The sequence below is a fragment of the Quercus suber genome, unplaced genomic scaffold, assembly GCF_002906115.3.
Source record: "Quercus suber isolate HL8 unplaced genomic scaffold, Cork oak 2.0 scaffold_416, whole genome shotgun sequence".
NCBI lineage: Eukaryota > Viridiplantae > Streptophyta > Magnoliopsida > Fagales > Fagaceae > Quercus > Quercus suber.
In genome coordinates, this window is record NW_027069867.1 from 359,709 (window position 1) to 376,194 (window position 16,486).

Genomic DNA, 16,486 nt, shown 5'->3' on the forward strand with positions numbered 1-16,486 from the left:
AAAAAAAAAAAAAAAAAAAAAGGAAGAAGAAGCTAAAGATATAGCATCACAAGATGAAACAGAATGAATACTGCAACGAAATCTTTTACTTCAGCCTAATTAAAAAGATAACAGTGGGCGGGAGGTTGAAGATGAGGCTACACCACTGTCCACGCCTAACATTGTTGACGTAGAAACTTCATCCCATTGCTCGTACATTTCAGTTCTAGCATATTCAACCTCTTCGTGATTTTGTTGAACATTCCGAGATTTTTGCAATGTTTGGACTGCCTCCAATTGCATTGCAACTTCTTTCATTGTAGGTCGTTTCTTCCCTTTTATATTCAAGCACATTTTTGCAAGGTTTGCAACTATTATGATTTCTTCTTGTTTAGCGTCCTTCATAACTCGAGCATTAATAATATCAAACAAATTGTTCTCCTCCATTGAATGAATGAAATATGTGGCTAAACTTCTGCATTCTTTTGTCCTTGTAGAAGAAATCTCTTTTTCTCCAATTAAGAGCTCAACAAGGACAATACCAAAACTATAAACATCACTCTTTTCTATAAACTGACTTGATTGGAATACTCAGAGTCCAAATATCCAAAAGTGCCCTGTACTACTACTGTGGTTAGGTGAGTTTGATCAACAACAATGAATCTTGAAGTCCCAATATCTGCTACTTTTGCTCTATACTTATCATCTAAGAGAATGTTTGTAATAATAGAGGAACTTCTATCTCCAAACAACAACCAAGTAGTTTAACCACATTCCTATGGTTAATTTGTGAAAGAATGACAATTTCATTAATGAAGTCTTCTAGTTTTCCTTCATCAATTACCTTGGACTTTTTTACTACAACAATTTTCTCATCTATCAACATACCTTTATACACAATGCCTTGTCGTCCATGACCAAGAATTCTATTCACATTAAAATTGTCAGTGGCCTTTTCCAAATCCTTTGAATTAAACAATTTGGTGGTTTTCTCAACAGTCACTTCACTTGAAGACAATTGTTGTTGTAATAATAAACTACCATTTCATTTGAAGAACTCCTCCTTGCGCTTAATATTCTTCCTTTTTTTTTACCACTTTGTATGACTACCATCCAGCAATAAACAGAAATGATAGCCTAATGATGCCTGTGCTAATACGTGCTTAACACAATGAAATGAGACAGATTACTCCTAGTAAAGCTTATAATTGTTTTGAATAAAATAGAGAAAACTTCTTCGAATGCCAAAAGGCTAGACAAACTATCCTGTAACAAAAGTATGTTAACTTACATTGACAAGTAGTAATCAAAGAGAATGATATGCTAAAAGTGGGTCGTAGATGAAGGATTGAAGATAATAGAAAAAAAGTTTAGCGAGAAAAAAAAAAAAAAAAAAAGTTCTAAAGAGTCCAATATACCTCAAGAGTCAAGACCAATCGAAGGCTTATAATAGTTTTGAACAAAATAGAAACAACTTCTTTGAACGCCAAAAGGCTAGACAAACTATTCTGTGACAAAAGTATGTTAACTTACATTGACAAGTAGTAATCAAAGATAATGATACTCTAAAATTCCTGGAAAATTTGTTGAACATTCGCATAAATTCTTTCAAGTTTGCTTGTGGGTCATCTTCTTGATTCCATTGGACAAAATTGGGAAATGCCCCGTTTGAGCAAAAAAAGCAGCATTATGCCCTATTTTCCAAACTAAATAGGGAAATGCCCCTCTTTTGTAACTCGATTTTCTCAAAATCGAGTTAGGCCTTATAGCGGCGTTTTTTAGGAGCTTATAGTGACGTTTTTGGGAGCTATAGTGGCGTTTTTTAACTCGATTTATAAGAAATCGAGTTATAGGTAAAAAAATTAAAAAAAATTGCCTATAACTCGATTTTATGGAAATCGAGTTACAAAATGTCACTATAGATCCTGAACATGTCACTATAGGTCCTTAAAAACGCTGCTATAGGGCTCCAGAATTTTTTTTTTTATAACTCAATTTTGAGAAAATCGAGTTACAAAAGAGGGGCATTTCCCTATTTAGTTTGGAAAATAGGGCATAATGCTGCTTTTTTTGCTCAAACGGGACATTTCCCAATTTTGTCCTGATTCCATTTGTTAGTAACCAACTGGTTCATGGATAGAATGAATGGTAAATGTTTAAAAATTGACTTGATTCAAGGGAGTCATCCTCTAAAATGTATTAAAGACATAAAAAGATTAAGAGAAAAAGGGAAACAGTAAGCAACAATTGGGTTATTCTTCATTAAATATTATCCCTATGCCTTTACCATTTGGAGTTTCGAATCCACCTTCTTGTTTCAGGTAAATCTTTTTTCAATTATTGTAGATCTCAAAGGGTAAAAGGACATACCCATTATGATAATTTTGTTACGAGACCCATGATCAGAAACTAAAACACAATAGTATTCCCCAGGAACATTTACACAGCGATATTGAAGATTGAAAAATCTACATGAACTAGGATCTGCGCATTCGTCAATATCTGACATAGTGGCATGTAATAATAAACACAACGTTAGAACAAATGTTCAAAACTATCAACAATAAAACATGACAATGCAACACTAACATTCATCCAAAAAGTTATTTCCATTGTATAATACAACTAGTCAGTAGTCATTAAATAGTCTGACGTCCAAAAAATATTCAACAAAATATGGTTTTCTTTTTCTTTTTCTTTTTATGTTATTATTTTTATAAATATGATATTTATTAACTATTAGTAGACATTTATTTTGATTGTATTAATATAAACAATTATTTATTCTATAATTCAAAAAAATATATGATGTGACAAGTTCTAATAGAGAGTATAAATATAGGAGATCTTATAGGGAATTTACACTTTAATTTAATGAGCTCAATACGACATAAGAGTAATTAGAAGAGACAAAAAATAGATTAGTCACTTATATAAATACATTACATGTTTTTAGTAAAAATTTAGGAGGGCATTATTTAAATTTATGTCGAAAATTATTTTTTTTACCAAAAATGCAAGAGGATGGGAGAATTTTTGAAAAGTCAAAGGAGCCACCCCTATCACCAAAAATGAGGGAATTTCAAAGGTAGAAACTAGAAGTCTAGAAACCATCAAAGGCCTAGAGGCCAGGATAGTAAGGAAAGTACAAGGTTGGAAAGAACTATTCTTTTTTTACTGTTTTTTAAAGCAAGATGAGAAATCTTGATAAAGACAATAGCACAAGCCACACCCACCTATATTATGAGCTATTTTAAATTAGTTTAAGCAACGTGTGATGAAATTAATTCTACTATGGCAATGATCATAGTATACACTTGCTAAAGCTACATAGAATATGTTAGGATAAGAAAGAGGGAGGCATACATTTTAAAAACCTTAATGCCTTTAATCTAGCAATGTTTACCAAACAAGGATGGGGGGTTATTTAAGGACATCCACATACTAATGTACCAAGTATATATAGCCGGATACTTCTTATCATGCTCAATTTGGGAAGCTAAGCCTCAAATAACTTCAATATTTGATGAATATCCAATCTTCCTATGAGAAACTAGTTAAGCAATAAGGATAGAAAATGGTGGGATGAAACAATAGTGTGGATGATCTTCGACTCTAGGGATAAGGAGAGTATTCTAATCAACTCCTTAGCTAATCTCATAACCCTACATTGTGTCATTTGGTGCAAATCAAAGTCAGGAGTGTTCACAAATCGGTTAGCCTATTTGTTGGCAATGAGAAATGTGACTATGAAAGGTAAAGGGGAAAGCTCAATGATGGAAAGCCACGCAAGAGTCCTAGAAAGCCTCAACCTAATCCTAAATACCTGGCTATTCTTGGAGATAAGAATAACAAGAGTCCTGCTGCTGTGCAAGAGGAGCTGATGCAGAAATCTTAGGAGTTTGAATTCAACTTGCTTCTTATCTTTATCTTTAATTTATCTTATCCTTAGTTTGAATGTTGAAGTAATTGATTATTTAATAAACGATGTAGGCAGAAGGCTGGGCATTGATGAATTTAGAATTGTCTTGTGGTTTGTCTTCCACCCAAAGGAAGTCATTTATCAATTCCATCTTTGTTTCCATCAACTTGGTATCAGAGCATGGCCACCAACAAGGACCGAATTGAGAAACTGGAGTCAGACATGCAAGAGCTGAAGGAAAGTGTGCAGAAGATGACTACTGAGTCTCAAGATCTAGGCTCATCTGTACGTGAACTCAAGGAGTTGTTGTCTCAATTTCGGGACAAATCAGCTTCTCATTCATCTTCCAAGCCAGAGGAACCAGAGTCGTCAACACACAACAGGGAAAGACTTTCCCAAACATCTGGGGTTAGAAGTGCAGTGAATGACCAACCTTGGCCTACCAAGCTGGATTTTCCACGGTACTCAGGGGATGATCCAACAGTATGGCTCGATCGCGTGATGCAATATTTTGACTACCAAGGAACACGAGAAGAACGTAAAGTGGTCTTGGCTGCTTTTCATTTGGAAGGGGAGGCAAATCAATGGTGGCAGTGGCTAAAGAAAGTGTACCATGAGGAGAACAAGGTGGTTACTTGGGAAAAATTCAAAAAGGAGTTGTTGGTCCGATTTGGGCCAACTGAGGCAGATGACTTTGATGAAGCTTTGTCCCGAATATGTCAAAATGGGACACTTAGGGAGTACCAACGGGAGTTTGAAAGGCTTGCTAATCGTGTTGATGGTTGGCCACAAAAGGCATTGGTGGGGGCATTTATGGGTGGATTGAAGGAAGGCATTGCTTCAGAAATTCGAATGTTCAAACCAAAAACACTCTCTGAGGCCATAGAGTTGGCTAGAATCAAAGATGAGAGCATGAACAAGCAACGACGACAAAACAAGGTTGGCAACCCACAAACAAGCTCGGCAACCAAGTCAGTACAGAAGACCATTTCCTTTAACACAATTGGATCAGCGGGGCGAACAACTGGGATTGGAGGTACTGGATCTGGAGGTACCAGAAAAATTTCTTGGGAAGAAATGCAAAAACGAAGAGAGAAAGGGCTATGCTTTAGTTGCAATGAGAAATACACACCGGGGCATCGCTGTGCAGCCTCACAAGCCCTTCTTATTGAAGTCTGTCCACAACAAGAATTCATAGAAGAGTCCTTTGACAAGCTAGGGGAAGGAGTTGTGGAGGAGGATGAGGACTGTAAGGAAGAAGCGCCGCTCATTTCCCTACATGCAATTGCAGGTTGCTCGAGCCCTCGAACCATGCGAGTCAAGGCCAGGATAGGGAAGAGAGATCTGGTTGTCCTTATTGACAGTGGGTCAACTCATAACTTTGTGGATCAAAAGCTGACCCATTCTCTTGGATTGGCTATCACACCCATTCCAGAGTTCAACGTGAAGGTTGCAAATGGAGAAAGCCTAGTCTGCAAAGAAAGGTATGAGCAAGTTTCCATTACTATCCAAGGATTTAAATTTTCCACTACTTTGTATTCTTTACCACTCAATGGACCAGATTTGGTATTGGGTATACAATGGTTGGAGTTGTTAGGACCAGTAGAGTGTGATTGGAAGAAAATGACGATGAAATTCCTATGGAAGGGTGTGTCATATGTCATCAAATCATCCTCTGTTAATCCCATTCAGGAGGTGGCAATGCAAAGGTTAGAGCGAGATGTGCAAGGTGGTGGGGAGTTATTTGCTATCATGCAGAAGGGTGAAGACAATGTTGGAGGTTCTACTGTTCCAGCAGAGTTACAGCCCTTGCTTCAAGAATTTCATCAGGTGTTGGAAGAACCTAAAACACTACCTCCTTCTAGAGAATTTGACCATCGGATTCCATTAAAAGAAGGGACTGCACCAGTCAATGTGAGACCTTACCGCTATGCTCATTTCCAAAAGAATGAAATTGAGCGGCAAGTGAAGGAAATGTTAGCCACAGGATTGATCCGTCCAAGCAACAGTCCATTTTCTTCACCCATCTTATTAGTAAAGAAGAAAGATGGGTCTTGGCGGTTTTGTACTGATTATCGTGCTCTAAATACGGTGACAATCAAAGATCGATTTCCAATTCCAACAGTGGATGATATGCTGGATGAGCTTCATGGTGCAACGTATTTTACAAAGTTGGACCTTCGTGCAGGTTACCATCAGATTCGTGTTCATCCCGAAGACATTCATAAAACAGCCTTCCGCACTCACAGTGGTCATTACGAATATCTGGTGATGCCTTTTGGGCTTTGTAATGCCCCATCCACTTTTCAAGCTGCTATGAATTCCATATTCCAGCCATACTTACGGAAGTTCTTGCTGGTTTTCTTTGATGACATATTGATTTATAGCAAAGGGTGGGAGGAGCATGTAGCACAACTTCGGAAGGTTCTTGAGGTCCTCAACAGCCATCAGTTCTTTATTAAGCCATCCAAATGTGTATTTGGAGCTCGTGAAGTTGAATATTTGGGTCATGTGATCTCACACGAGGGTGTGCGCGTGGACAATCGGAAAATTGAAGCCATGCAAAGCTGGCCCAGGCCACGAAACATCACAGAGCTACGTGGGTTTCTTGGCCTCACCGGGTATTACCGCAAGTTCGTACGACATTATGGACTTACTGCAGCACCATTGACTGACTTGTTGAAGAAAGGGAACTTTGGTTGGAATTCAAAGGCAGATGAGGCATTTGAAAAACTCAAACGTGCCATGGTGACTACTCCGGTGTTGGCTCTACCGGATTTCACTGATGTTTTCATTGTTGAAACAGATGCCTCTGACTATGGGATTGGGGCTGTGTTAAGTCAAAAGGGACGACCCATTGCTTATTTGAGCAAGGCGTTAGGTCCATCTAAACGGGTATGGTCGATTTATTCTAAGGAGATGCTGGCAATTATGGAGGCAGTCAAGTTGTGGCGACCTTACTTGTTGGGGAGAAAATTTCAGATATGGACTGATCAAAAAAGCTTGAAGTTCCTATTGGAACAGAGAGTGGTTACACCGGAACAACAGAAGTGGGTAGCAAAGTTAGTGGGATTCAACTATGAAATTAAGTATCGGCCCGGTAAAACCAACGCAGCAGCAGATTCATTGTCAAGGATGACCAATGGACCGCTACTTGCTGCTATTATTGAGTGCTATGGAGCAAGCCAGCCACAGTTTGATATTTGGGAGGAAATCAAGCAAGCCAACACTGAAGAACCATACTTAATAAAACAACTTCGTATGTTGCAAGAAGCACCGGAGACCATGCCGCACCACAAGCAGCAAGCGGGAATCTTGTTCTACAAAAATCGAGCGGTGATTGCACCAACATCTTCACTAAGACAAGTGCTCTTAAAGGAATTTCATGATTCAAAAATGGCGGGTCATTCTGGAGTGTTAAGAACCTATAGAAGATTGTCACAAAATTTCTATTGGGAAGCCATGAAGCAAGATGTTCGGAATTATGTGGCAGCATGTGACGTGTGCCAAAGAAACAAGAGTGATTCACGTTCACCCGCCGGTCTACTCCAACCTTTGCCGATTCCATCTCAAGTATGGGAAGATATTAGTATGGACTTCATTGATGGCCTACCTGTTTCTGCAGGAAAAACTTCCATTATGGTGGTAGTTGATCGCCTAACAAAGTACGCTCATTTCTTTGCTCTGAGCCATCCCTATTCGGCAAGTAAGATAGCTGATGTGTTTGTCTCCGGGGTGGTGAAGTTACATGGAATTCCTCGATCTATTGTCAGTGACAGAGATCCCATTTTTATGAGTTCTTTCTGGCGAGAGTTCTTTAAGCTACAAGGTACACAGTTGAAAACTAGCTCAGCTTATCACCCCCAGACCGATGGGCAAACTGAAGTGATAAACCGCTGCCTTGAGCAATACCTCCGTTGTTATGCGAGTCAGAGTCCAAAGAAGTGGGAGCAGTTTTTAGCTTGGGCAGAGTATTGGTACAATACAACTTATCATCACTCTACTGGTACCACTCCCTTTCAAGCACTCTATGGTCGACCCCCACCGGTATTGGTCAATTATTTAGTTGAATCATCTCCAGTGAATGAGGTTGATCGGAGTTTGATTGACCGAGACCAGTTGTTGAAGGAGCTAAAAGGGAATTTGCAGCGAGCAAATAATAGGATGAAGCAATATGCAGATGCCAAGCGTAGGGAAGAACAATTCCTAGTTGGTGATTGGGTGTACCTTAAGCTTCAACCGTATCGGCAGCATAGTATTTTTCGAAGAGCACATCAGAAGCTAGCAAGCAAGTATTTTGGGCCATTTCAAGTCACGGCTAAGGTAGGAGCTGTAGCATATCGTCTAGCACTACCTGTGGACTCTAAGATCCATCCAGTGTTTCATGTGTCATTGTTGAAGAGGAAGGTGGGCGATACCAGCAACGTCACTAGCATTCTGCCTCCATACTCTGAGGAGCACGGGCCCATGTTAGAACCTCTCTGCATTCTGGACTACAAGTGGGTGAAGCGAGGAACTAAGCTGTACACAGAAGCATTGGTGCAATGGAAAAATATGGCAGCTGAAGATGCAACTTGGGAGGATGTTGAACAACTCCAGCAGCAATTTCCAGCTATTAACCTTGGGGACAAGGTTCCACTTCAAGGGGGGGCGAGTGATGGAAAGCCACGCAAGAGTCCTAGAAAGCCTCAACCTAATCCTAAATACCTGGCTATTCTTGGAGATAAGAATAACAAGAGTCCTGCTGCTGTGCAAGAGGAGCTGATGCAGAAATCTTAGGAGTTTGAATTCAACTTGCTTCTTATCTTTATCTTTAATTTATCTTATCCTTAGTTTGAATGTTGAAGTAATTGATTATTTAATAAACGATGTAGGCAGAAGGCTGGGCATTGATGAATTTAGAATTGTCTTGTGGTTTGTCTTCCACCCAAAGGAAGTCATTTATCAATTCCATCTTTGTTTCCATCAACTTGGTATCAGAGCATGGCCACCAACAAGGACCGAATTGAGAAACTGGAGTCAGACATGCAAGAGCTGAAGGAAAGTGTGCAGAAGATGACTACTGAGTCTCAAGATCTAGGCTCATCTGTACGTGAACTCAAGGAGTTGTTGTCTCAATTTCGGGACAAATCAGCTTCTCATTCATCTTCCAAGCCAGAGGAACCAGAGTCGTCAACACACAACAGGGAAAGACTTTCCCAAACATCTGGGGTTAGAAGTGCAGTGAATGACCAACCTTGGCCTACCAAGCTGGATTTTCCACGGTACTCAGGGGATGATCCAACAGTATGGCTCGATCGCGTGATGCAATATTTTGACTACCAAGGAACACGAGAAGAACGTAAAGTGGTCTTGGCTGCTTTTCATTTGGAAGGGAAAGCCACGCAAGAGTCCTAGAAAGCCTCAACCTAATCCTAAATACCTGGCTATTCTTGGAGATAAGAATAACAAGAGTCCTGCTGCTGTGCAAGAGGAGCTGATGCAGAAATCTTAGGAGTTTGAATTCAACTTGCTTCTTATCTTTATCTTTAATTTATCTTATCCTTAGTTTGAATGTTGAAGTAATTGATTATTTAATAAACGATGTAGGCAGAAGGCTGGGCATTGATGAATTTAGAATTGTCTTGTGGTTTGTCTTCCACCCAAAGGAAGTCATTTATCAATTCCATCTTTGTTTCCATCACTCAAGGGCCCATATCAATCAAATGACATGATAAAAGCTGTTACGGTCAAATATTGCAAGTTTAGGAAAATCCATGTGAAAATGCATTTTCCACATAATTGAGTTCTTAGTTTTAGTATCTAGAGTTGTGTGGAAAGACTACTTTGAAGATACAAGAAAAAAGTTCAAGGCATCTCTCAAGATCACGTAAGTATTTTTGCCTTGAAGTCTTCCATGTGATTTATCGAGCTTTATTAAAGCTTAACTTCTACTCGACTCCTCATGATCGATCAAGCTTTGATTTGTTAATTTTGTTCTTCTATTTTGATCCATGATGACTTGTTGGCTTGGGAATTCATGCACTAGGGTTTCAAAAGGTATAAAAGGTTAATTTTAAAGCCATCATCATATACAAAGAAACCATACAAATTGAGAAGTTTTTGTGAGGTTTTTTACCAAATGTTTTATACCTAGTGACTTTTGATCCACTGTTTAGTACGTTCTTGCTGCGGAGATATTTGCATCCACATTTTCAACAATCAAGAAGGCTGTTAGGGTTTTCCTGTTAGGGTTTTTCCCAGTGCATGTAACCATATCGCTTATGTTTAAACCATTTTTTTTTTTCCTTGCATGAAATTTAGAATTGGCAATGTGGTTGTGTCTATCACTTAATTAACTGGATCTTGAGATAGTAGGACTAATTAATTAACTTGGTATCAAAGAAAACACACTTTGATTAAGTTTTAATCATTGTTGTGTGATCATTAACCCATGTTTTCATAATGGAAGGTGCGCATAAGGGCTTTATTAAAGTCTCTTGATGAAAATGTATGCTTCTCAGTAGAGGTTAGATGGCAAAAGCCTGAGAAGGAACCTACAAATGGAACACTTGAGAAAAATAGTGTTGCAAATTTTAATAGAAGAGTTTTAAATGCAGTTTTGAATGATGTGTCTGAAGAAGAAATTAGGAGGATACAAACTATTGTTGTGGTAGGCAAGCACTTAGTTAATCATATTAGCAACTTTCGTCATTAAAAAATGACAATAAGGACCAAAATGAAAACTTATTGAAGGGATTAGGCTAAACTGCAAAATATACCACTTAATTTTTGGGTCTTTGGATTTTGCCTCTTAAGTTTCAAAATTTTGATCCGCACCCCTAATGTTAGAGTGTTGCTTTGATTGGCCCCCCATTTGTTGAAACTTGTGATGATGTGTCTGTTAAGTGACACCTCAATTTTCCACTTGTATTAGTTAATCCAATCAAATATTGACATTTCAATTAATTATGCCACATCACTTAAATAATATCAAAAACCTTGTAAAAATTAAAATAATTGTCTAACTGCACAAATTTCCTTTAGGGGTTGAACTACAGAAAATAATTTTATATGACATTTAACGAAAAATGTGGATGGAAGGACTGCTAATGTAAATAGAATAGAATTTCAGGAGGTAAAATCCAAATTTTGAAACTTTAGGGTGTAAAATCCAAACACCCCCAAATTTAAGAGAGTAAAATCCAAATTCATAAACTTTTGGGTGTAAAATCTAAATACCCTCAAACTTCATGAGGTAAAATCTAAATTTTGAAACTTTAGAGTGTAAAATCTAATCACCCCCAACTTTAAGAGTATAGTTTACAATTTAGCCTACTTTAAAATTTAATTTACTTGTAATAGTCAAATGCACATTATTCTCATTCACGAGAGGGTTTACTTAAGTTGTAAGTTCAAGAGGAAATTGAGAGGGTAAAAAGGGCTATGACTCGAGAGGATATAAAGCATGTTCATTTACTTATTCCATTAGTCCACTTTCTATATATAAAATAAAATAATAGTAATAATAATTATTATTATTATTATTATTATTATTATTATTGAAGATGATTGATAAGCTTAAAAAGGAAGAGAACAAACAAGAACAAAGTAGAAGAAATATATATACTTTGTCAAACTCCCTTTTTTTTTCCCCTAACATTATCAAACATAATTTTCAACAAATGATGTACCAAAATAAATTTTTTGGAACAAAATATTTGTCATAATTTTTACTAAAACTTGATAATATGTTCAATTTTGATTGATAAACCATCACTTTCAAATAGATTCATATTTGTTTTTTTTCTTTTCATCATTTATAGTCACCCATGTCCTAGTTGTGACACAAAAATATATTCATAGACTTTGTCGTACCCAAAATGAAATTTTATGTCTCACCCAAAATATAAATGAAATTTTGTGACAATATCAAGATTAATTAATTTAAGCCTTCCCCCTCAATTTTTTTTTTTTAATTTAATCCTTTATCTTTTTTTTTTTTTTTTAATTTAATCATTTTTATTGGTTTTTCTCATCCTCCCCCATGTAAAGTGTCTATGTCTGACTCTTCTTGCTTGTTGCATCACTCATGTCATAGAGAGTTTCATATGTCCATATTGTGAATTTAGTGATGCTGTTCAAGTTATTAATCATACATTGGAATGATTGTAGGGGCAGTGTCTTCTACAGATCTGCACGTAAATATTTTGTTCGTTTCATACTTCTCCAGCTTATTGAAAAGGTAACAAGCTTTTAGCTCAAGGAAATTCCTTTAATTTTTAATGATCAACTCTTATTGTGATTGGTGCTTGTGGTGATATTTTGGCTGAATAATTTTAGGAATGAAGAAACGTTTTAGTTTTAGGAAGATTTTGGTTATATTGTGGAAGTTTGCTACTCATTTATTTTTAAAATTCTTGTACTTAGGAAAAAAGTTCCATTCTTGACTTCTTGTGTCTGGTTCCATTCTTGCAGTGCCATTATGGACAAAAAGCTTGGAGATGGGATAGCCATAGGAAGTCATGTGTATAATGTGTATTATGGACAGTCGTGTGTATAATGTGACAAGTTGAGGTATAACTTTAAATTGTGACAGTCATGGTTCCATTCATGTGTATATTGTGATAAGTTTAAGAAAATTTCAGCTTGATATTCTTTTCATATTCCAACTTGAAATAGTAGCGTTTTTAAAGCTTATAGCAGCGTTTGTGTATTTAACCATCTGCTATAAAGGAAAAGGGCCAAAAAAAAAAAAAAAAAAGAAGAAGCTATGGCCGCATTTTTAAAACGCGGCTATAGACATATTAAAAAATATTAAAGGGGTTGTAGCCGCTTTCAAAATGCGGCTATAGGGGGATCTATGGCCGCACTTTCCAAACGCGGCCTAAGACAGTGTCTATGGCCGCATTTTGCAAACGCGGCCTAAGACAGTGTCTATGGCCGCATTTTTCAAACGCGGCCTAAGAATGGGCCTTAGGCTGCGTTTGAAAAATGCGGCCATAGACCCTGTCTTAGGCCGCGTTTGTAAAGTGCGGCGATAGACCTCGGTCTTAGGCTGCGTTTGAAAAGTGCGGGTATAGACCCCCTCTGGCCTATAGTCACGGGGTTTGGGCCACATTTGAAAACGCAGCCATAGGCCAAATGGGCCTATGGCCATGTTTTTTGGACCTAAGGCCGCGTTTTACAAACATGGCCTAAAGCCGTTTTTTTTTTTTTTGCAGTGTCCAGATCAAAGCTTCTCAGGATAGGCTTGGGAGAGATAAGAGTGTAGTTGCAATCTATCGCAAACCAATCGTCAATGTAGCAACCAGGTTCAATTCCAAAAGGGTATGGAATTGTAACATTCCCACAAACTGCTGCTGCTCCACTACATGAACTGTTTCCCAAACCCACTGCTTCTATAAATACAGTCATTGACCACGACAAAAACACCATTCCCACCGTCATACCCATCTCTCTCTTGCGCTCTCTCTATCTGATGATGATAAGTCTTAATGTGAAACAGCAAGGCCAAGCCCTAACTTCTTATAATAAGCCCACCCCTCCCCCCAATAAATCAATAGTTGAATCTGTTCACTTGGAAATAAATTTCATATCCATATGGGGTAATGCAGAGCAAAGCAAGTTGAGCGGTTTAGGTGAATTGAGCGGGTTGCTGCACAACCCTAGTTATGACTGATATTATTGGAGATCACAAACTTTTTAGTTATCTTTCAAATTTGAAGTGATTTTGATTTTGTCTTTTAAAATTTAAATTTTTTATATAATCCCCTAATGCTGTCTATAGTTTTGATTAGGGGCTCTTCCATCAATGCTCAAGTTGATGTGTCGGTTAAATGACATCTATGCCTATCACATATGTTTAGTCCCACAAAATAAAAGACCAAAAAGAAGACACTAGAGAATGGAAAATATAGTTTGTTGAAGAACATTCCATACTGGCTGAACTAAAATGTTCAATAAATTAAAGTAGAGTTGCCCAAAGCAATATATAGAAATCCGTAGGTGCTTAATTAGGATTTACTATATGACTGGTTTTTTTATTTCAGGCTACTCATAAGTCATGCAATTATTAACAATCAGGAAGCACTGAGAATTTATAGAATATATAGTATAAACAATAAAGAGAAGGGTACCCAACTACCCATGTCTTAGCTTAGAGGATAAATCACAACAACACAACCAAGCACAGGAAAGAAGCGATGAGAGAGAGAGAGAGAGAGAGAGAGAGAGAGAGAGAGTGAAAATATAGTGAGAAATGTCTGAGTTTTTGTTTTACACTACTGTCTAAAAAAAATTAGAGCTTCATTTTTCCATTGGTACTTACTACTTACCATGTTTTGGACTCAAAACTCTCACTTCGGCCTATGAAAAACTACCTTTTTAGTTTTATTAGGCATGTTCATGAATCTAAGGTAAGCCCAAAAATCCATCAAAGACTTAAAATTTGTTTGTGTTATTTTATTATGATTTGATGATTTCAGATTTTGGTTTCAAGTTATAGGAATATGTTTAACAGTTTAGGTATGAGCTCCAGTAGAGCAGATCATCGGAAGACGCAGACAAGGCAACACTTCTAGCGGTAGCTGTGTTTGTTGAAGTGATCAATGACGGCTTTTTACAACAAAATGATAAAAAAATCAAAGGTTATGATAACAAGAGCCGTACAACACCTATAAATGGGCCATGGCCCACACTTGTTTAGAAAATTGGTAAAAGTTAACATTTCAAATAATATTTATTTCTGGCATTAATTTTAGTTTCTTTGATAATTATTTGACAAAATTGACCATTTAATACATTTTCTTCTATTTCACTTTTCTTTTATTTCTTATCTATTATACTTTATCAATATTTTACTTTTTATCTCCTTTTACTTTACCAATATTAAACTCATGTTCTTTCCCTTTACCATTATCAAACTCATTTCAAAGAAAATAAGAGATGAAGAAAAGTTCAAATGTTTTTTTTTTTTTTTTGAAAGGGGAATATTCATTCAATTAGATAGATAAAATATCATGATACAAAGCATCCGTGGCTGGTGGGGGAGAGTCCTCCATCCAATACAAATCCTCATCTAAGGTATGTCTAGCATGTTGAGCCAAAGCATGGGCTACCCTATTTCCACCTCTCCTAATGCAGCAAACCTCCGACCAATGCAATCCCCTTATCAAATGGCGAATGTCATCCACTACATCACCATATAATGAAGTGTTTTCCTCAAAAGAATATATAGCATGAATTACATTACTGTTATCACCCTCAATAATCAACCTGGAAAATCCAGCATCCACTGCAAATTCTAAGGCTCTCCGACAAGCAAGCAACTCTCCTTCATCACTGGTGTGCACATATGATCCAGCAGCAGTCATAGCAGCCATTACCTCTCCTTTTTCATTTCGAACAATTGCTTCAAACCCAGTTCTGCCTAAGTCCGAAAATAATGTAGCATCAAAATTGAGCTTGTATGCCACTGATGGTGGTGGTTTCATACCTCTCCATTTAGTTGTTGTCTTGGCTGAACAGTAAGCTGTGTTTGAGCCCGTTGATAATCTTCAATGCACTCCTCAGCACGTTTGTTCAAGCAAGTCAGACTCTTCATTTTTCCTCCATGCAGCAATGAATTTCACTGGTTCCAGATCAGCCATGCTTGGGTCCAGACTAGTTCAATCTCTTCTAAACTCAGCCGCTCCAAAAATTCCTCCATCAATTGCAACAAATCAGACTGACCATGCTTGTATTTTTGCAGTTTACGGACACTACCAGCCCAAATATCTTGAGCCACTGCACAGTCCCATAGAGCATGGATTGTGGATTCCAATTCTCTTGTACATAAGGAACATTTGTCTTCATGGATTACCCTTCTTCTTGTTAGGTTCACCGCTGTTGGCAAAATCTCATGGCAAGCATGCCATGCAAAAACTTTAATTTTATTAGGGATTCGTAGCTTCCAAATTGCCGTCCAAACCTTTTTTGCAACATAGCCCCCAGATGTTCCAACCCGATTTGCATCATTAAGGATACTTCTCGCCACCTGATAAGCAAACTTGACAGTAAACTTACCACTTGGATTAGGCATCCAAACTATGGTATCAGCTACATATCTTCGACTCAATGGGATTTGGCAGATTGCATCAGCTTCTTCTTTATGAAAGATGGTTTGAATGTCCTCATATCTCCATATATTCAGCTCCGGATTGATCAGCTCACACACCATCATATCACCCCAATCTTCTTGGATTGGATTTAGAACCTTGTTTGTGGGAAAATTTGGAATCCACTTATCCTTCAGGACATTGATTGAAATTCCATTACCAACCCTCCAACAGTGGCCAGCTTGGATAATGGGCATTGCAGCCATTAAACTTCTCCACACATATGAGCAATTAGGTGATTCTTTAGCCTCTAGGAAATTTGATCTTGGAAAGTACCTTGTTTAAAACACTAGTAGAGCAGTGAATCATTGCCTTTAACCATCCTCCACCCTTGTTTGCCAACATTGGTAGATTAAAGCTCTCATCCGAATGACCCATTCCACCATGTAAGAAAGTCTCAAAATGTTAGAGAAAGGATACAATATTATAAGGCATTTATTTTATTAAT

At 37.6% G+C, this 16,486-nt stretch overlaps 1 protein-coding gene and 1 long non-coding RNA gene across 2 annotated transcripts in view; one reads left to right on the forward strand and one right to left on the reverse strand.

The window, feature by feature from the left end:
• Positions 1-99: 99 nt before the first annotated feature.
• LOC112040647 (wall-associated receptor kinase-like 3) overlaps positions 100-16,486 on the reverse strand; it is a 29,837-nt gene continuing 13,450 nt past the window's right edge. The window contains 4 exon segments of the mRNA XM_065761503.1: positions 100-566; positions 569-703; positions 706-1,131; positions 2,350-2,481. Coding sequence (XP_065617575.1) covers positions 100-566; positions 569-703; positions 706-1,131; positions 2,350-2,481 — 1,160 coding nt within the window.
• Positions 9,282-9,581, forward strand: LOC136062456 (uncharacterized). Its single transcript, XR_010624184.1, has 2 exons — positions 9,282-9,397; positions 9,491-9,581. It is a non-coding gene; the product is annotated as an uncharacterized LOC136062456 (long non-coding RNA).